Source organism: Phallusia mammillata, chromosome 6, assembly GCF_965637545.1.
Source record: "Phallusia mammillata chromosome 6, kaPhaMamm4.hap1.1, whole genome shotgun sequence".
Lineage (NCBI taxonomy): Eukaryota > Metazoa > Chordata > Ascidiacea > Phlebobranchia > Ascidiidae > Phallusia > Phallusia mammillata.
In genome coordinates this window covers 1,601,048-1,623,408 of record NC_137257.1, presented here as the reverse complement: position 1 = coordinate 1,623,408, position 22,361 = coordinate 1,601,048, and the positions used below count along the sequence as shown (strand labels likewise).

Below are 22,361 nucleotides of genomic sequence, written 5' to 3'. Positions count from 1 at the left end.
ATTGTCTGTAGCCTACTGTATATTTGCCTCTGTGTATGGTTTGGTAATTGGTATGCAGTATTCTACTGAATATAACAACAGTTTTAAATCGCGTTATTTTGCCCTGATGGCAAATTGTTTTTTGATGAAAACATTTTTTTTCACCAGAAGTTTGGAGCGTTTATTTCCTGGTTAAAATCAGTTCACTATATTATTTAAGACAAACATATTTCGGTATAAAAGCACCGTCAGTGTCATATGAACACACAGAATTAATACCAAAACCCCAACTCACATATAGAAGTGGGCCGAGCACAATATTCCTCAACAAAAATGAATATTCAGGAACACTTTTCACGGACTTGAAAAGTAATTTAATCATAAACATAACTGCCAAAGTACTGGTGTATATAAAATACATCATGCAGACGTTTTGACAATCTACACTGATGATGACAACAGAGATTGTTGAAACGTCTGTATAATGTATTCTGTAAACACCAGTTCTCTGGCGGTTATGTTTATGATTAAAATAAATATTCTTTTAACAAATGGCCTAATAGTTTCAATTCAATGACAACAGCTCACCAATCTTGTGCGTGGTTCGTTCCTGAAGGTTCATTGGCAGGCAGAGGGCTGACGAATCGCGCCACTAACTGCCACACCGTGCTGTAGAGAGCACGTCTTGACTGCCCAGGAACACAAGGTACAACTATTGGGAAACCGAATAAACTGGGGCGGTGTTTTTGCGAAGACAAGAAGTAAACGTCCATGTGAAACTGAAATCATATAAGTATTTAAGTCCTAAATATCATCATAACACTATAAACTTTGTCAAGTGTCAAAATACACTACATTTCAACACAATATCTATTGCAGGGGTCGGCAAACCCCTGGCCCGCGAGGTGATTTTTCATGGCACGCCAACCTATTTGCGTGTTTATATTGAAGTAACAAACAAACCTGTTACACTGCTTGTTTATAGTTTTTATCACGCCATTGTCTTAAAATTCAACCTTACATGCACAAAACACTCTGCTTTCTCTTTATGATTGATATCTGCTGGCACAAAACGCTATTATTTAGAAAAGTTGGCACGCGAGTTCATTAACACATGGAAATGGCAAGTAAATTGGCACGCGTCGCCTAAAAGGTTGTCGACCCCTGATCTATTGTTTGTCAATTAACTTGAAATTTGTTAAATTTGTTGATGATGACCTATGGTCCCTTCGCCATACGCCAGTTGCTTGCCCAGTGGATATTTAGTTGCAATAACCGTATTGCCTCAAGCAACTGCCAATAAATATAATGATGATGGTGGTAATAAAGTTCTTTTTTTTTAACTTCACAGCACGTGGCTTACAATCGAGTAAAAACGGAACACAAGGAGGGGGACTTACGATCTTCCTGTGGAATGCGACAACATATCCCGGATAATTGACGAGTTCTTGTGGAAGACTCGAGGTGGTTGTGACGTCACTATTGTTGTCACCGCTACCACTGTGACTAAACAAACAGCAGTGTTATGGAAAGAAATGTTATCAGTAGGAAATAAAGAATTACGTATGTTCCACAAATTGGGTTCGTTTTTTTTTCATTTAACCATAAGATCAACTAATAAAAGAAAATTCTTCTGCTGGTAATATTACTAACACTTTGTATTCTATTTAAAATTTTGTTAATTTTTTGATATCATTAAAACAGTGGTTTTCAACCGGTGGTCCACCCGAGTTTTTAAGGTGGAACGCGAGTAGCTTTCTGCCACTAATCAGTCATGCTGGTTTGGGGCGAAACTAGTGTTTTGGACATGTATAAGCCTATATCTCATGGTCATCTCATTTAAAAAGAATTTGGGTGTGGTACGCAGCGATAGAAACAGTTTTCAGGTGGTACGCGGTCGGTATAAGGTGAGAACCACTGCGTTAAAAAATATTCTTAAAAAAGTATGAATAAATTAAACTTACGCCTCTTGAGACTTGGTCCTTGTTTTTCTTCCCAGTAACCTGGCAGCCACATTTCCATTCGTGTTACTGTTTTCGGCCGCTACAGCATCATTTCCATTTACCATCGCTTTGCTGTCGGTCGGTGTGTCGGCGTTGTCGCTCTTGTCGTTGAGATTATGCGCTTTCACCGCTGAGTGGTTCGTTATGCTCTGTTTGTTGGTTTCATGAACTGATGAACCGACGTGAGTTTTATATCCGGTAGGTGGCGAGTTGGAGCCGTTGCTGGTTTTTGTGGAGTTTTGTGGTTGTTTGTGGTTAGTTGCGGTTCCGTTTGGAAGTTTTGCTTCGTTTGTTTTGAGAGCGGCTTTTTTAGGAGGCGGGATTTCGTAAGCGTAGAGATTCCCCAAAGCTGATGTCCGGACTTTGGCGTTGTCCGACAAAAAACTCTGAAAAATTAAAGTTTTAAAGAAAAAAATGTAAGTTACACAAGCTGAAATATTTAGTCGTCAGTAAAGATTTATGATTTTAAACTTTACCTAGAGTCATAAAAAACAAACAAACAATGAAACAATGGAGCAACAAGAAAACATACACAACGTAAAGTTCTTGTTTGTATATTTATTCTTTATATTGTACTTCACTTTATATTTTTCGTTACTACTTTAGATTGTACTTCATATTTTTGTGTCAGTTTGTCAAAACCGTTTTCGCTGTTCTACATGTAAAAATGTTAATAACATGCACCACTTTAACTGGAACAGTGATAACTGGCGACAGAAATTATTGGACTAAAACATCAAGGAGTTTTGAAAGCAATATTAATCAGTTTTGAACGCTCGAAACCGATAAACCAACTGTTAACAGTAAACTTGTCCTGGGTTTCATGCATTAATGCTTTTGTTCATGTGGCAATTTACTGGATCTTGCACTTGGCTAGTGTGTCGGTCTGTTCAGTTTATTGATGTACAGCTGTGTAAACGTTGTATTGGTAATTACTTCGCATACGTTTATGTGTCAACTATTGTATGTGCGTTTCAAAATTATGTTAATGAAAGAAGCAAGCTCAATTGCCCCACCGTGTGGCGACGCACGTTAGTGCTTGGCGCTCGTCCGCACACGCTCGGTGCATTGTGACGTCACAAACTTTTCCAACGCTAGCTTATAGCATTCCAAGGTCCCTTACGCCAGCTGTACAGGCCCCAGAACTATTAGGATATCCTTTGAACACTAGTTTCGTATGTTAGCAGGGAATGAATATGCAAATTTAATGCTCTGGTCAGTTTGTGCAACTGCTCGGCCGAGCACCGAGCATCAAAAACAACGATGCTCGGTACCGAGTACTCGGGTTCTGGCTCGACTCGGCCCATCCCTTATGTATAATATTTTACCTTAATCGTGGCACCGACGATTTCAGCAAGCAATATCGCTTCGATAGGAAGTTTACATTTGTTGGCGAGCAATCTTCGAACTTCTAGAATAGTTTCGTCCATTCCAAGACGAAGACCGTATCTAATAGGGGTTTTCCCGTCCAATCTGATAACTGTAAAGCAGAAATTCGACAAAAATTTGAATTACAGACAAGCACAGATTTGGCATTTTTATATTAACTGCAACAATGAGTTTCAAGCCACGCCTGATTGAAATCATTACAGTAGCACATGCATTATATTGTATATTAATTAAAGGAAGACTGTCTTATGTGGCTCAGCAATATAAAACTTAACCACTTCTTTGTAAAAGACCGTTTAGTAAGGGGCATAATTCACTAAAATGTCAACGTCAAACGCAAATTTACCAATGCAATAATAAGTACTGCAACGTACGTAAATAAATGTTACGCCCCAAGTTTCACCAAAGTTTTTTTTACAGTTAAATTGTGATTGTTGCAGTTTCAACAGTTTTGTTGCGTCCTGTACGCCATTGTAGCTCTACAATAATCAGCCAATCAAAACACTTAAAACTGCGCCCATCGCCAAGGACGCCAACTAGACCGAGGTTGTTTTCTCAAACTGGGTAAATCCCCCCCACCCCACATCCAACCCGAAATCATACATGTTTAGGGGGCGTAACCTCACACAAATATGTATTTGGGTAAACAAAACTCAGTTGGGTATGCGAAAATAAGGTGGAAACGGATCTTAAAACAAATTTTACAATAAAATCTACAAAAAAAAATGAAAACGTTTGTAGTTGGGACTTTATGTGGGAAATATTTTAGTTAAAGAAGACTCTTACGTCATGCATGGGTGACAATGCAGAACATGTCCGACCAAAGTACAGACGGTTCCCCATTTTACAGAAAAAAATAATAATAAACAAAAATACGTACCGATAACGTCGAGGTACATGGAGTTGTCCATAGGAAGTGGAAGTGATAGAAAGGTGAAGGGGTCGAATGTCACGCTGAGGGAGTTACATTCCAGACATCTGACCTTGGACCGGATTTGACCGTGAAATAAATCCACTATAATCGACTGGTTGCGGGAAAGGTGGTTTTCCCACGCCTGGAAAATGAAATTTATGAATGGCGTCAATCTATTGTTTTGTCCATCATCATTAGACGTTTATTAGACGAAACAATTGTCATTTGATTTTACTACAGTATTAGTTTCTATTTTTAATTTCACGTCACGAAAAGTCCTAAAATAGTTTCTTGGGTAAGACAATTGTCATTTTTTTACTCATACCGACATTTTAAAATTAATCCAATTAAATTTGCAAAGTAAAAGTCTATTTAAATCCAGTTAGGAACCGGATCCCAAAATGGATTCGATAGGAACCGGTATTCTAAGATCCGGTTCCTTACCTCTTGTGCAACTTCTTCATCAGGGCGACCGTCGCTGTCTTTCAGTTCAACATAAGGTTTTTCATGAACCCGGTTTAAATCTTCGTGCAAACCGTCCAACAAAAATGCGAGTAGTTCTTGCGAGTCGTGCTGAGAGAATCCATTGAATCTCGGAGCGTATTTGCTTATTGTCCACTGTTGGAAATGATTCATGACATTTTTATCAAAGTAAAAATGGCGATTGAAAGTGAAAATTTGACCACCAGAGTGTCAAATAATTTTTCAATTTCAAAATGGGTCGGATAGTTCTCTTACATGATTTTTTTAGCATGTAAAGCAGTGGTCGGCAACCGCCGGTCCGCGAGGAGTTCGTTACCGGGCCGTATACTTTTTTAGGTTAAATGCTTTAAAACATTTTGCCCATGTATCCCGGGGATGATAAACTAATATAAGCGTTTTCATTGCCAAATATTTGTACTTTTTATAAAGACCGGTCCGCGATAAAATTTCAGTTTTGAAATGGTTCCGCGGTACAAAAAATGTTGTCGAACCCTGATGTAAGTGGGTTAGGGTTAGGTACGAGTTACAGACCTGCTTTAAAGTCTGTTATAACTTACCCTGAGTTTTAGAGGTGCCACCGTTTTATTGGTTCCACTCCACAACTCGTGTGATAAATCAGAGTAGCGTTTGGCGATGTGACCCTTCATACCTGGAAGCAAAAGTTGACGGGAATTAGTTGGTAAATTAGGCATTTTTTAATGCGACAAAGAGCAAAACCGAATTTGTGTTCTAATAATGAGTACCGAGCACTCATTTTTTATGCTCGGTACCTGACCAAAATTAGCGTAACATCGTAGATAATGATGGCGAAAAGTTTTCTTAATTTAAATTTTATGTCATCTTCATTATCTCAAAAAAACAATCCATTGTTACATCATACAAACGCATGACGTAGTAACCCCCAAACGTTCTAAAACAAGCTAGGGTAATAATCATGCCTGAAATTTGTAGGGTGTTCGGTACGGAATATTCGGGAACTCGTTCGGTTCGGCACATCACCGTTTCGTATTATGAATAAAATAAGGTTTTTATTGGGATTGTGTATGTTTCTCAACCAGTGGCACATGGACCTTTGGTTTAGCCACTTGGCAGTTTTCAAATGGACCACAGAAAATACTAGATTCCTAATTTCCTATTAGCATTGTTTCATTTTGATTTTTTTGTGACAGAAATCTTCTTATAATACCTGATGCCTGGACAACACAACATGGAGACGAAAAATTTCCTACTCATACCTATCGGGTTTGTCCTGTTCAACTCGTACAAGTGTTTCTCCTCAAGGAAGTACTGAGTAAGAGGTTGAGTGCTACTCAGACACTGGATTCCTGAGTTCATGAAGCAAGTGTTGCCGAGGTTACTGAGACCCGAAGTTCCGCGGAGAATCGAAACTGGAATAAATAGTTGAAATATTGTAAAGAAATGAGTAAATAATGTTCGGTACCAGAGTTGCAAGCAGGCCTGAAGCTGAAATATTTTCAAACTTTTGTTTGAAGTGTCTTATTTAGGCCGAAAAGCTGATGATCATGGCACAAATGAAGTCAAGTCAGGGTAGAAAGTGCCCGTTTTGTTACAACTTAAGCCCTAACCCGACTTTAAAAGTTCGTGCTTACAATTCTGCTATAGGTACATAACTAAAGGCATTTGTATAAGACTAAAGCAATTGTGAATAAATTTCAGTACAGTGGCGCAAAAACTGACTATGTTTCAAGGCTTTGTATATTTTTCAGTTTGCAATTTTTCGCACTAAAAACTCTATCTGTATAGATTTTTAGCAGCTAGCTCCGTTGTAATGCGAGTAAATGTAATAACAAGGTAATCACCTTTGCTTCCTTCCTGTCCCTTGATTTTCTGTTTATGGTTTCTTGCGATTTGAGACAATTCTTCGGGCCAACTCATGTCCACGTTACGAACTGAAAGTAAACAAATTGATTCTATTTGAATAAGGAATTGACGATACAAAATTTTATTGTGAATATCTTTGCATTTTCGGAAACATGTTTCCATATTTTGTAAATAGATTGGAATGTAAAAACAACGAAAAATCGACTACCAATAGAACAAAAAATGTGAAAGCATACAAGAGTTGTGTTACTAACTATTTACAACGCCAAAAAAACGTTTTCATATTAAACTATATGTAAAGCAATGTTACTCCACACTGCCACCTGATGGAAGAAGTGAAATCAGGTGACAAATGTATGACGTACCTTCTAATAATATCTGAGCGTTGTTGCTAATATTAAGTATTTCAAGTTTCACCGTTTCGTCCTCCAGCAAATTTGCATTGTTCTGCAAACAAATTCATGAGATTAGAAATCTACGTGAAATAGTTGATTAACAACGAACTGTTAAGGCTAAAGAATGACCAAAAAGTGCTCCATACTGCAAACTAGTGAAGCAACCAGGTTTTTTTTAAGGTTTGGTTTGGGTGACCGCTAAGTAGTTTTAAGAGACCGCAAGTGTTTCATTTAAATACCAAAAAATAGCCATATTTGCTTAAACGAATTGCAAGTCCAAATTTTGGGAAACCGCTGGACCAAAACACCTTAAAAAAACACTGGAAGCAACTATGTTCACTTTGCAGCAAACATCAAAAAACAAAAAAATAATCTTGTAATACTTTTTGTCACGGTAACCCAGTAGTTCAAATTTGCGTTAGGCTTTTTGTACACAACCCCACTCATTATACAAATAGTCGAGGTTAAATTTGTTTAACGTCACATCACAGAAGAAAACGGATGAAAAATGTGGTGAGAAAATCAACACAAATTCAGGATCTGTAAATTTTTTCCTACACTTACAAGTACAAAGGCCCGAGATTAAAAAATATTGTTGAAACTTAAAATAATTTTAGGGTATTAAACAATGTATATATTAACAAACATGCAGTTCTTCCACCAGTTTTTATCATAAACAAGCCGACGTTTCGATACTCTCATACGAGACACCTTCATCAGAATAATGCCATATATGTGCTCATAAAAACTGCTGTAAGAGCTACATATTTGTTAATATATTATGCCTGACAGCAACACTTTGTATATATGTGGAGAAATTGAAAGGTTGACATAGTTTACCTCGTCGAGTAAATGCCACAATCTCATGTTGTCAATCGGGATTCTCAGTCGGTTGGAAAGAAACAAGCTCACTTGCCCCACCGTGTGGCGACGACTGAACGTTGCTCGATGCATCACGTGACGTTTCGGGGTATTTGAGCTTCCTGTTGTAAATATAAAGAGGGAATGATATGAAGGTTTTCAAGGTTTATGTGAATTTCTTGTAATTTTAATTGGATAAAAGTAAATTTCCCAGAACAATCGAAGTGTTGGGACATCCAAATGAATTGTACTAGGGTATTTTTACTAAAGTCAATAATTTTTTTCTTTAGCAAGTCGTTGGTCAGTGGTTTTAAGTAGGAGTTTCAGACACAAAGAGTAAGTTTCAAAATGTTATTTTACAAAGCGAATAAAAAGTTTTTTTATCATTCAATTTTAGATCAGTAAAAAGTCAATTTTATGTAATTGCCACATTCGGCCCAAATGTTTTCTTTAAAATGCAGAGAAAAACTGACACTTTATGCATCATATGCGAACCTACAGTAGAACATATCCAGAGTGCAGAACTCAATCGTTAGTCAAATAACGTGTCAACTCGATAAACCATGTTTTTTCGCCGTCCTTGCTGTTTTAGGTAACCGTTCAACAATGAAAATTGGATGAAGTGACAATGCAAATAAAATTTGACCTGACTTGATAACTTATTGTACACCAAAATCAAAGACTATACTTTGATATCATGTTTCCAGCAATAAACCTGTTAGGCTGCGAAATATAACTTACCCATAACATAGTTGAGGGAGTGCCTTAAAACTCCCATTGGTGTGGAAACTGAACCCGTGGGACCAGATGTAAGGGGATTTTGTGGGACTTGGGGAGTTGATGGAATCTGAATCAACACAAGTTTGATTTTAGGAACTGTTCTTCGAGTTTATTTTATTGCGCTTGGTGAAAGACAACATAGCGACACAATAGCATTAAAACAATCACCTCGCCGGAAATGGTTCTGTACACAAATATATTGGCCCATATAGACATTTAACAAGTGAAGTTGCAAATGATAGTTATTCTGGGGCAAAAATGCATAATCCAAACGTTCAAGCAAAACATTTCATTGGTTAAAACTTTGTTATAGACTAGTTCAAAAGTTCCCACTGCATTTGAAACCAGTGTTCTATTCCTAGATGTTATGGGTGGCATTATAATTTCAGTCCTAATATATTAAAAGCAGTGTGTTTTCTTTATAATTGATGACCGTATGGATAATTTTTTATTGGTTTGTTAAAATAGGTTGTTGTATTTTAAACTATATGGGACAATATATTTGTTTTGGCTGGTTTAATTTTGTTTTTTTTTCATTAGCCAATATCTTCTCACATTACCTGATGTCTGAGCAACACAACATGGAGTCGGAAAATTTCCAACCAAGGTTTTTCATCAGCATTCGGAGCCGGTACAATGCGAGGAAGACTCGGCGAACCTCCGTACCTGTAAGATTATGTAAAGGAATAATAAGTTTTTAACAGATCAAAAGTTGTGTTTTCAATCCAGTTGTTTGTTACATTCTTAAAAAGTGAATTTACAAATTCGAAGCAAATTGAAATGAGTTTAAAAAGTAAAAAATTTAAAGTAAAAAGACTCGTGGATGTCATGGGTTCGAATCCCACCACAGGCCAGATTTGATGATTCTTTGCCTTCAATGGGCCTAGTGTACTATCATTTAAGTAAATACAAAAAGTAATTTTGCATGCAAACACAAATCAACATCATCTTAAACTTTGGGAAAAATTGTGGAACTTACCAATGGAACAAAGCCTTCCAAACTGGTTCGGGAAGGATTTCATAATCAACTCCTCGTGTGAGATTATTTTTTACTCTCCCTCCTTCGTCTGTTAAAGTCCCAACCTGAGCATAACATTTACCAAATGAAATTTTGGGCCAAACATTAAAAAGTAACAATCTCATAATGCAAGTAATTAAAGTCTTGGTTTGTAATGCATGATTATAAAGTTTAAACCTATTCAGTAAAAACAAGCTGTTTTGGAACCGAACAATAAAAAAGCGAACAAACCGATATGAAGATCGATATGAGAATTTTTTATGGGCCAAACATTAAAAGGTTACAATCTTGTAATGGAAGTAATTAAAATCTTAGGACTTAGTGCATGATTTTTAAAGTTTAAACAAGCCTATTCAGTAAAAACAAGCTTTTTGGGAACAAAACAAGCAATAATCAAACATACAAAACAAAAAGCTATGCCACAATAATGTACACATATATGTTAGCTGAGACCATAGCAATATATTTTACTACCCAAAGCCAACCCTTTGGATCAACCAAAAAATATATTTTCCATTTTTACTTTTTCTCAATTACAATTTTATAACACCTAAGTTCTAATTAGCAACTTTATGTCTTATATATCTTTATGATCACATATTATTAATCTATGTTAACTTCTGGTGAAAACAATTTAAACCAACCTTTAAATGTTCTTCAGCAAGAATATCGGAGTTATTAATCGGCCCCGGTGGAGAATTTACTGAAGTATTCGAAGCCGTTGAGGTTTTCGATAAGCGCTGAGCTTTGCCTGGAAATCGATGGTTGCTTTTTGTTGCTAAAAAATTTGTTTGTAAAGTTAAACATCAAGTACACCTTGGACACCGTATTCACAGAAAACGTGTGACATTTTTGAAAACTGCTATTGCAGGGTTTCTCAGCCAAGAGAGATTATGCAATAGTAAATTAAAAATTCATTCAGAAGTTGGGAACACTATACACGGACTTGAAAAGTAATTTAATCATAAACATTACTGCCAAGGTACTGGTGTATATAGAACATCGTTTCGACAATCTCTGTTGTCATCATCAGTGCAGGTGTGTAATACATTCAAAAGTTATTGCTTAGAATTCTACATACATGAGTGTGGCCCACTTGACCAATTTACTTGACTTATTTATGCAATTAACCAGGTTATGCTATTAACTAGACCAGTGGTTCTTAACCGGTGGGAAATTTCATGTTTTCCGAGGGAAATTATGTAATTCAGGTAACCAAACTCGGGTCCGCGGGTCGAATCTGGCTTTGAATTAACTGTTGAAAGCCGCAACAACATGTAAGATTAATTTCACCAGGGTTTACAAGACACTTTAAACAAATCTAAAGGCCGTTTGTTACATCACAGACAAGACTAGAGTATCAATGACTTTGCTATTGTGCGTGAATAAAAGCCTTTCCTTTGTTGATTGTGATGCAATACATGACTAACGTAAGCAGAGGAGACTTCTAAAAAGTTTTACTCTCTCGCAATGGCACAATTTAAACAAAATAATATTGCAGTAGGCCAATACCTTTAGGGTCTATGGACCAAATCGCTTCACAAAATTATTTCATTTAAAGAATAATTTATTTTTAACGTAGGGCACAAAACACTTTATAAAAATAACAGAGGGGGAAATTCGAAGTTGGTGGTTGACTTTAGTGGGAAACCACACCAAAAAGGTTAAGAACCACTGAACTAGACAATTATCCAACAAATGGCTGCAGTTGTAATTTACGCTTCTTATGCAGTTATATGGATTATGTAATTAACCATAATTTTCTGCACAACAGCAACAGTGATCGCGAGCGACTGTTTTATCTGCTAGTTTGCATAATTAACAAATTTGTCTTTCACATGGTGTAATGCTAAATAAAATACTAGTTGTCTAAGAAGTTCTTAAAAAAAAACAATTATTTTGTTTAGCATTACAACAGTTTAATAACGAATTTGTTAAAAAAGTAAAAGCCATGGTAGACAGTGGTATGAAAATCATTCAAGTGCATTCACCTCCGCTACTGATATTTTCTGAGCTTGCAGTGCTCTGAACAGATGCAATTGTGTCGCACGAAGATGATTCACTCATTCCGTTGTAAGACTCCAAGTCAGAGCTGGAGTTATTGAACGATGGCTGCAACATTAAAGTACAGTATAGTAAAAGTGTTTCAGCAAACTTTTGTGCAAACAATACGTTTATTATTAAGCAAGGACAGTTAAACCCTTGGGACCCATTTGGACAAAAAAAATCCGAATTAGATGAAGATCCGGATTAACCGATGTCAATCAGCTAATGCAGTAGTTCTCAAACTGTGCGTCGCCACGCCCTGGTGCGTCGTTTCAATTTTCCAGGGGCGTCGCAGAATAGTTCCGTTTCGTGGCTTTGTGTTGTTGTGTCAATAAACACAACTTTAATAACAAGTTTTCTTATCAATTAAATTTGCTGGTGCGTCGCAAGACCAGAAAACTTTTCCAGGGGCGTCGCAATAAAAAAAAGTTTGAGAACCACTGAGCTAATGCTTTACCACATTACAAATCATTTGTCAGAGGTTTACTGTGTTTAGAGCTGTATTCGTTCATTAAATAAATATTAACTATTAAACATGTTTTGCTTGGGTTGTGTAAAGTAACTTGATCAAAGCAGTACTTCTAATAAAAATTTACCTCAAGGCAAACCTACAAAATCACTAAATATTTTGGGGTGCACCAGTAATAAAGAAACTCTGTCATTAACTTTAACGATCCTATCATATAAAGTATATAACTTCTTAATTGTATTTAAATGCACCTGGCAACCTTCCAGGGCATCCTTTAAGAATCATTGGTCTATAAGCTTAAGAAACTTAATTGTCCCTAATATACATTTACATTGGCAAACACACTTCCACATTTAACTATAGAGTAAAGAATATTTTACATTTACAACCAAGATAAATGCTAATTAAATTAATTTAACAACTAACATTATGTGTAATAGTATATTAATTACATTATATTGTGTATGTTTCTTCCACTGATTCCACCATTTTCCTGATATAAGGAACCAAGTTTCACCAGGTTTATACCCTGTACTGCATGCTCTGTAACAAAAAATATTTGGTTTGTAATTTTTATAGTTACGATCTAAACCAGTTATTCTTAACCTGTGTTAAATGGTAGCAGGCCAAATTATAGGTAAGACTACTTACATAGGAACTCGCATCAGACAAAGTTTATGAGATGGACAAAACGTACAGTTATTTAAATTAGCATTTAGACAGTGACAGCGTTATGAACCAAATTAAACGTAAGAAGATTTTGGACATAATTTTTTAAACCTCACCCTAACCCCAAAAGATCCATATCATATAGTTAAAACATGAAGGCATGTCAATGATATACACAAGTAAAGCAGAACAGCACATAGGTTTGTATTAGAATAAGCCAAATAAATCCTTTTCACCATTATTCGTAATATGTAAATAAATATATTACATGTTGCTGTGGTAATGCCAAGTTGTAACAGAACAACAGTTTTTGCTTCATTTGGTGCTAAAAATGTGCACTTTTAATGTTGACTTTGTGTAAAATGATTCAGCCTGTCAACATTACACTCAGTGTCACAAAAACAGCCTACGCAGTGGCTGTAGCCATTTATGTCAATTCAGCCCTAAAAATCTAGGACACAGCAAATTCCTTTAATGCAACCTGGTAATTGTCAACCAGGTTTGGACAGAATCTATGTAACATATATGATTCAATAATGATCTTAAACTTAACATATGAATGTGCTGAGAAAATAAAGAGAATATAATCACATATTAACATTTGCAACGCACAACACATATTCACCAACTTTATAAACCAAAGCGTGTGTCACATAGTGTAGATAAAATAAATTTTTTTTGGGGGGGGGGGGGGGGGCAAATGCATTGTTTTAACCAAAAGAACCTTTGCTGGGGTAATAATAATTCAAAAGTAAAACTCACCCTGATAAAAACAATCTGAATAGGACATTCAAATGTCGATAAAAACCATACATTTGCCAGAAGAGTGTTATTTAATGGTAAAAATAATGGCCCAAATAGACGTAAAAAGTGTCATGCTTTATTTGGACCATTATTTTCACCATTAAAATTATGAACTAAAATCCATTTATTCAAGATATTTTATACCTGGCAGCAACAGTTTATGTGTAAATAAAATCTTTAACAGACATTTTACCCAAAAAGTACGAACAAGCTCATTATTTTCATCCTAACCTTTTCATCCACCCCTTTACAATGGCTCCTTCCTCCTGTGGACTTAATGGTTGGAGTCCAAGAATGATGTGACAAATTTCGATGACAACCTTTAACAAGTTTTCGGGCAATGGGTCATCAAGGCTCCACAATTGGTATTCCTCAAGAGTCACCGAACCCTTTAGTATAATATGTATTTTTGTTAAGTCTATATGTCAACAAACATTGGATTGTATATATTGTGGATCCACATACATCAGTTCCCATTGTAAACAAAACTGTATATTTACTGTGCTATTTTCACTGATGTTAAACTGTTCAATTCTTAGCTAGTTGTGTATAACAGAAGTGTGTAAGCTTTATGTACAACCAACATGATTAGGTCACAGGCCTTCATATAACACAAATTAACTTTACTTTGTTATCAAACTTATATTGAGGTAAGAGTCAAGTTTGAAAAAAAATTGTAATTTTTTTTTTAAAATCCCCACTTCTAGTGGCAGCACATTCTTTAACCAATGAGCCAAATTTGGCCTGTGGGCTGCAGGTTGTATAAACCTGCTTTCAAAAAATAAATTTTACTTCATTAACATATAAACACAAGATGAAATAAAACAAATGATTTTTCTATTTGTTCATGGTGCTCAATGTTTTACAATGTAAACATGTAAACTAAGGTTGTATACAAAACAATGGTGGCATAAATTAACAAGAGTCGTTTGGGTCAATTTTGTGAAAAAACAATTTTTTATTCGTTTTTGAAGTTTTATAAGGTCTTGTTTAAAAACACATCAATTTTACAAAAGTTGTCCAAACAATTTGATCAAAAGTAACCGACATAGCTGTAATATTAGGAGCATAATATTATAATTATATGTAATATTATTCTTTTCACACAACAAAATAGAAAATAAAAATTTCTTTCGCAATAAAACCATAAAGCCTAGAGTAAGATGCAGTTACTATAAGAACATTTCTGGCAGATGTTTTTAATCGAAACAGACAATCAAATTATAAACATGAAAATAATCGATGATCATGCTTTTCATCATTTATTATTTAAGCCATATCCACCTTGGATCCAGAATGAGCTGAAAGTCGTTTAATGACGTCCGTGATCTTTTCTTGAGCTGAATTTCCATTCGAGAAGCTGGTCTGAATGATATTAATGTCTTTCACTTGAAGAAGGGCATTGGCCATGGCTTGGACTTCTGATTCGTTAAGGACATTGTCACGATCAAGATCAAATATCTTGAAGCAAACTGCAAAGTACCAATAAATGATTATTTAATGAATAAAGCTAAACAAGAAGACAAAATTTAACAGATGTGAACATATAAACCGTTACAAAGCCTGTGAAACTGATGACTAAAATATCTCCTCCTAATTAGAAATTTAGAATTAATTTAATCCAACTAGTTAATACAATGTAACTATTTTAAAACTTTGTACTGCATAACCATTTAATTTAAAAATGTAAGGTCAGCGTTTTTGAGACTTTACATGGCTATGAGTGTTTTAATTTTTGGTAAACTGAATGCAATTGATTGTACATTTGAGCTTTTTTGTCTATTCATTCTCACAAGTCACAATTTATGGAACAAAGGGGAATTCCCTGCATTGAAGGACAAACAGTATGGATAGCTCTTGAATTATTTATGGTGTTTAAATCAAATGTTGTATGTATGGGGGCTACCTACTACAGACAACCTTACTAAACTGAAAGTACACCCCATGAATAAATATTGGCAAGCAAATGAAAAAAGTTATTTGGCATAGCGTCTCCAAAGTCACATGGTGCAATATTCTCTGGCTGTTGAAGTTTGAAGATAATTTCTAGTCTTGTGATTATTGGCATTACCTCAGCCAAAAATCTTGTAGTTTGTTTATAACCAGTGATGGGATTCAAATTTTTTGTCAACCTGTTTTATCACAAAAGTCTTTTTTTCAGCCGGTTCTGTTACAAAAAGTCCATTGACAGTAACCAGTAATGCTTACTGGTTCGCTGATCTCAAAAATTTCGTGAAACGGTTCTATAGAACCGATGCGAACCGACTGAACCCCACCACTGTTATAACCATTAAAATTTTGCCTTTCTACTGGATATATATATTATCTTATTGATTTCCTAAACTTACATTTTTGTCTTTCAGCAGAAGGACCTCTGCAACACGCTGATACACCACATGATATTTCCTTAAAGTCAATATGACCATCTTTGTTTTCATCAAATGCATTAAAGAGTCCTGCAAAAACACACCACTTTTAAGCAAAGGTATATTAAGAGCACATTATGTTCTTTATTGTACTTAATAGCACTAATATTGTCAATAAAAGGAAATAAATAGAACAGAACTACAGGTGGAGTAGACATTTACTTACACTCTTTTAACTATAGCTACCCCATGTAAAATAGCAAGTTAAAGTGGCTTTTAAGTCAAAAATACCGTATTTAATAGTGGGATAAATAAGACCAAAATGATCACGGTGGTACAGGATTTAAAGCATGTTGTGGAAAATTGTTTAGATGTATTAACACCCACACTTATTTTTGCTACTTATTATTAGTCATCATCTCACCATTTCTAACCATGTGAGATTTCAGATTATGCTTAACTTATTTCGCAATCATGAAATACTCAAACAGAAAAGTATCTGTTATTTGTACCATATTTTTTATGATTTTAACCGTAATTTTGAAAGATTAAATTTTAGAGCTTTTCTGGCAATTGCATTTTTTATTCCAACATTTCGACGTCCTATACAGGTCGCCTTCATCAGGGTAAATAACACTGGATGAAAAAAAATATAATTGCCAGAAGAGCTCTATAAACTTGATATTATGCCCAGCAGCAATAGCTTATATATTGTAACAGTTTATTCGTTATTGCAAACATTGTCTTTCGATTAAAGGCAAAAAACATCTTGTTTTATGTTAAAGACAAATTAATCATTATTCTCATAAGTGGCTATTTTAGCTCAATGAAATTACACATCCCTTACATTTGTTGTTTTTAATTTGGTAATCAGTCATTAATTACGTGATACAGGAACTGACAATGCCATTATAAACAAAACATACTTTCCATGAAAACTGTCTTTGTTAATTCCGCCTACATTGGTGACTAATGTGGTCAAATTATGATAAATTTGGACTATTAAAACAATAAAACTAGATACTTGGACTTAATATTAATGCTATATATTAGGCACATTTAAAACAGAAAGCTAAATATTATGGGAATTATAAATATGAGTAGTAGACTGGTCATAAACTTCTAGACTGGATATACAATTACATACAGCAGGAGAAAGGTAATTATGCAGTAAAAATATGAAATTACAACATTGGTGCCCATTAACTTTAAGTCAGGGTAGTAAATCTGCCCAATTGTGAAGTTTGAAATCTCAAGCAATATGTGGCTGTATGTTACTGTGACAACACAAAGCCTTTGGTTCTCTTACTTAGAAGTTGAGTTCTCATGAATTCATAAACACAGGAATATAATTTCATTTGTGCATTTTTATTCAGTAGAAGCACTGAAATTTTTCTGGGATTTTGTACATTTTATGGAATTTATGGTACGCTAGGCCCATTAGAGTGATATTTTTCAAACAACAATACAATCAATGAAACACTTTTTCAGGTATATCATTAAACTTAGCCTTAATAGTTTAACACAAGTATATATTTGAGACTTTTTCATTTGTTGTTCACTGGCAGGTCTGAATTGTTGTTGGGATTTTGCACAAATTATGGAATTGAAGCTAAAGACATGTTAACTTTTTTACACAACAATGCTATTTGTGAAAAACTTTTTCAGATATTTTTTTGAACATGGCCTTAAAAGTTTAAAAAGACCACTAAAATGATTTGTGCCAAATTTAACAACAAAACAGACTAGGTTTAATTTGCACCCAAAATTCAGCACATTGAACCAGTAAACAATTCAGCAATATCATTATTTTTCTGACCTTGAACAAGACATTCAGGTAACGGCGGACACACAAAGCCTTTGAAGGTAGCAAGGTCAAAACGGCCAGTCTTCGATTGTGATTTCAACTGCCAGTATCGTTTTTCCAGCTCAGTAATGTCGGATTCTTCCACTGATAAAAAGATCAAGTTATTTATTAACCAGGTGGTCAAAAAATTAACCACATCAATGGGTTTTAGTAAATAGGTCAAATTCTTTTTAAACAACAAAATCTATTATTACACCCATACTGATGTCATGAGATTTAGTAAAAGCCAACATAAATACAGAACTTATTTTGTAAATGTCTTTTATGACAACAACAGCAGCAGCAGCAGTCTGTTTAGATCTAGGTAAGTATTTGGTCGCGGACCGAAAAAGTTTGGACACCACTGGTTCAGACCAAGGGTGGATAGTTTGTTTAATCAGCTGTTCTATACAAATATATACTTGTTCATTCTGTTCATTTACATTAGAGTTTTCTTATTAAAACTTGCACAGGGCAATTTTGGTTATTGTGAACGCTTATTGTTTGTTCTCATGTGCTACTGGTAATAAAATATGCAAATGCATTGTCGAGATCAGTGGTTCTCAACCTTTTTATTATTACTACCTCTAAGAACAACCGAACAAATTTCATGTACCCCTTTTAAAAACTTTAATGATACAATATGACATCACAAAAGGTAAATTAAAACAAAACAAAATGCAATTATCCCCTGCAAAAATGACAAATCATCCCTTTAGTGTGATTACCAATCGGTTAAAACCACTGGGCTCTAAAAGCGAAGACAGAATTCTTGATCAAATTTTAAGGAGTAACAAACTAAATTGACATAGCATGTTAGCATGCATGCTTTTTTCTGTTTGTTGTTTTGACAGAATGTAGCATTCAAAATTAAGCAATCTGTCACAGTAGGTGCATCAACTATAGCTTGGCATGTCTTACCCTTTGTATTGTTTATTCAAGTGTAATTATGTAGGTTAGGTAATTGTCATGTAACTTACAGTGAGTAACTCCAGCCAAGGTCTGATAAAAGTTTGGCATTTCCGTGTGATCTGTGAGACTGACGACTACTCCACTTGAGTTTGCAAGCCACCTAGTGACCGATGTGATGGAAGGATATTCCATAATCCATTTGCGGAACTGGTCGTATGGTACTCGATCATTCTGAAATAAAAAGTTCCATATAATGCAACTGGAAACCAACTAATAACAAACAGTTTTGTTAATTCAGACTCATGGAACTTTTACCAACAATTGGGCTCAAACACTTTGAAAAAACAGAAACTAGAATATTAAAAAGTATTTTACGGTCATTTTTTTATACTGTCTAGATCAGCGGTTCCCAACTGGGGTCGACTGACAATTTGCCTGGGGTCACGTTTAGGCCATGAAGCAAAGGCATTTTGGTCTAAATCGCATTTAACAAATACAAAATTCCTTTCTTCCCGCTAGTATCTACACTAGTAATTACAGCTTGGGTGGATCTTTAATTTTCAAAGACTTAATTGTTCTCACAAAAATGCTGATTATTGCCTTGTATTATGTAATAATACTGCATTTTCAATATATAATCACCAAATCAGCACCTGCTATCTTGTATTGTATTCTCATGGTACTAATATCACCATAGAACATTTATACATTAGTGCTCTATGATAACACTAGTCTTTAATTTATCAAAGTCACCTAAACTAAAATATAACTTGTAAAACGTCAGACAGCCCATGAGTATAGTTAGGGTTAATTTTTTGGATATTTAAAAGTCAATTTTAATATATATATAGCCTACAAATTTTATCCTTGGGGTCAACGCAACTTGGAAAGTGTTATCAAGGGTTCATGGCACCATTAAGGTTGGAAACCGCTGGTCTAGATGATAGTAATTTATGTAAACTAACGATGATGTTACAGTGGCAAAAAACATAACTTACGACAAGATAAATATGAAGCCAAACCCAACTTACAAGTTTAAAAAGTTTGAATGCTTCATAAGGCAAAGCCGTCTTCTCGCAGGCAGATACCATGTTCGACATACTTTGGCTGGTAACGTAAGCTCCATTCTCATCACAGTACACCGCAAAGACAACTGAAAATTAAAGATTTTGTTTAAACATTCTGCTAAAAATGTCCTTAGATAACGCAGCAATGTTAAATATTAACATGGTTGTTGTTGTGTGTTGCCAATTAGCAAATAAACCAATCACATTTTTGTGATTTTTTTCATAAAAGTGGCATTTCAGGCATTTTAGTGGATTAATTAGCCTTTATCTAAGTCTTGTATTATGTTTGAATTACAGTAACTAATTGCACACAGTTTACATACAAGTTATACTGGCATTTAATCCATTGTTTTGTATTATTGTTAAAAAGTAACTGACAAATGCTGGTAGGTGCATTTCAAAAATGTTTGTTTACGAAACATTGCCACATGTAGAGCAAAATGAAAAGGTTGGTATGAGCACTACAATTTATAGCACAAAGATTCTACATACGTTTAAGTCTTTCCTCAGATCTTCCCCTTGTCAGAAGAACAAGTGTTACAAGCAAATCGCGAAACGTCAGACCTCGACTGCTCGTTGACATAACAGCAAATATCCTCTACAAACAAATTAGTCATGTGTTAATGACATCACAATAAATAACACAATAGAATTAGAATCTTATGTATGAAGGTATAATGTAACAGTTAAACTACAGAAAGGCTTTCAACAACAAACAGGCTTATGTCTAATTTAACTAAACACCACATTGGGTGTTTGAAATACATTATTCCAGGGGTTGGCAACCTTTTAGGCGACGCGTGCCAATTTACTTGTTATTTCCATGGCTAATGACCTCGCGTGCTAACGTTTTTCTAAATAATAGTGGTTCGTGCCAGCAGATATCAATAATAAAGAGATAGCAGAGTGTTTTGTACATGTAAGGTTGAATTTTAAGACAATGGCATGATAAAAACTATAAACAAGCAGTGTAACAGGTTTATTTGTTACTTCAACATAAACAGGAAAATCGTTTGGCGCGCCATGAAAAACCACCAGGGGTTGCCAACCCCTGCATTATTCTATGTTACATATAATAATGAACAAATTAGGACAGTTTAATTAGGTCACATAAAGATGGGGTCATTTGAGTAAATGTACAATAAAATTTCAGTACTAAATGTGTATATGTACTGTATTCAGTTGGATTTAAATCCCAGTCTTTGTTACCCACTATGTATAACTATGCAACACTATACACAGATCGGTTTTAAGCCTAACAACTGATGTAGCCTCATATCACTGATAGTGGCATGAGCATTTGCCAAAACAGTCAAACAGTTTTTGCATCTATTAGTTTTTGCATCTATTAGTTTTTGCATCTATTTGGGTCATTATATTCCTTATTACACATGTGTATAACTGCAGTTTCTGTGTTATTGCCTAAAAATGGTATATTCGACAGACAAAAGGAAAGTGTAAATAGCTGCTGTTGTAAAGAAAAGACACACCTGAGCTAATTTTTGTGGCACACTTTCTCCGAGCACATCACGAACAAAAACAAGTTCCCTCATAACCCCAGCGTAGCCGCATGCTCGTTTGTATGCAGCCTGGATTCTTTTCAGCTCTGTGTCAGTAACTGAAAGGAAAACAGGTGATAAAAAACTTGTGAAGGAAAAAAACTCTAGCAAATGCTTTCGATCAATGAAAACATGTCAAAAACTAATTTATTTTTTGTTAAAAAAAATGAGTCTACTTAATAAGTTGATTACCTATTTACTACTTTATTTGACTTTGCATAAAATGCATAATTTAATTTTGAAATTACAATGATAGTAACAACCACTACATAAGAAATTACTGTTGCAGTGTAAATACAACTAGTGATGTGTTAAAGGTACAGTTCAAACTAATTCAGCCCAATAAGCATTTTTTACAAAATTTAGTTTTAGACGAACAAACTTGTTGTGATTCAATAGAAATTTTCACACAAACAACTTTAAAGTGCAAAACTTATTTTAAACCAAACTATGTGGCACACAATGTATCAAACTTTACAATACACTTTGTGAAGGATTTTCATTCAGTCTACATAATTCTCTGTGGGGTGGTTACGCTTCAGTCTGTGGGGCAGAAAAAATTATGTGACCAAAATGCTGTAGCGAACAACTTGCATGCACACATGATACAGTTAATTTGGCAAGACTTATTTGTCAAAATTGCCGGTTTAGCAGTTTTGTTTTAAACCAACATAGCCAAATTGATGCATCATAGTAATGACTAAAGAAAACATAGAAAAGCACAACATTTCAATCCCAACCTCTTTTAGCTGCTTCATCATACGACAAAATAGAAGCTCTTGATTCTCTGGCTCCCATTTTTATCAAGGATTTGGGTTAAATCCTACTTTTGTTGAATAAATTCCACTACAAATCTGAACTAGGACAATCTTGTTTAAGTATTCAATCAATCATCTCACATTTGTCTATTATAGAATTTCTTTTTTTTTAAATAATTGTGCTCTGTAAGGTAAACAATAG

General features: G+C 34.9%; 1 protein-coding gene across 1 annotated transcript in view; it reads right to left on the bottom strand.

Annotated features, from left to right (window-relative positions):
* Positions 1-22,361, bottom strand: part of LOC145232451 (ubiquitin carboxyl-terminal hydrolase 32-like) — a 28,731-nt gene extending 6,370 nt beyond the window's left edge. Inside the window, exons 1-26 of the mRNA XM_080097075.1 lie at positions 22,142-22,361; positions 21,333-21,460; positions 20,335-20,440; positions 19,807-19,928; positions 18,844-19,006; positions 17,837-17,968; positions 16,000-16,107; positions 14,936-15,123; positions 13,883-14,040; positions 12,631-12,721; positions 11,655-11,775; positions 10,308-10,441; positions 9,625-9,728; positions 9,206-9,311; positions 8,607-8,712; positions 7,845-7,987; positions 6,975-7,056; positions 6,588-6,677; positions 6,003-6,155; positions 5,325-5,416; positions 4,729-4,902; positions 4,252-4,426; positions 3,311-3,462; positions 1,944-2,368; positions 1,380-1,485; positions 568-758 (exon numbers count right to left, since the gene is read on the bottom strand). Coding sequence (XP_079953201.1) covers positions 568-758; positions 1,380-1,485; positions 1,944-2,368; positions 3,311-3,462; positions 4,252-4,426; positions 4,729-4,902; positions 5,325-5,416; positions 6,003-6,155; positions 6,588-6,677; positions 6,975-7,056; positions 7,845-7,987; positions 8,607-8,712; positions 9,206-9,311; positions 9,625-9,728; positions 10,308-10,441; positions 11,655-11,775; positions 12,631-12,721; positions 13,883-14,040; positions 14,936-15,123; positions 16,000-16,107; positions 17,837-17,968; positions 18,844-19,006; positions 19,807-19,928; positions 20,335-20,440; positions 21,333-21,460; positions 22,142-22,199 — 3,608 coding nt within the window. The 5' untranslated portion in view covers positions 22,200-22,361. The remainder of the gene's footprint in view (positions 1-567; positions 759-1,379; positions 1,486-1,943; positions 2,369-3,310; positions 3,463-4,251; positions 4,427-4,728; positions 4,903-5,324; positions 5,417-6,002; positions 6,156-6,587; positions 6,678-6,974; positions 7,057-7,844; positions 7,988-8,606; positions 8,713-9,205; positions 9,312-9,624; positions 9,729-10,307; positions 10,442-11,654; positions 11,776-12,630; positions 12,722-13,882; positions 14,041-14,935; positions 15,124-15,999; positions 16,108-17,836; positions 17,969-18,843; positions 19,007-19,806; positions 19,929-20,334; positions 20,441-21,332; positions 21,461-22,141) is intronic.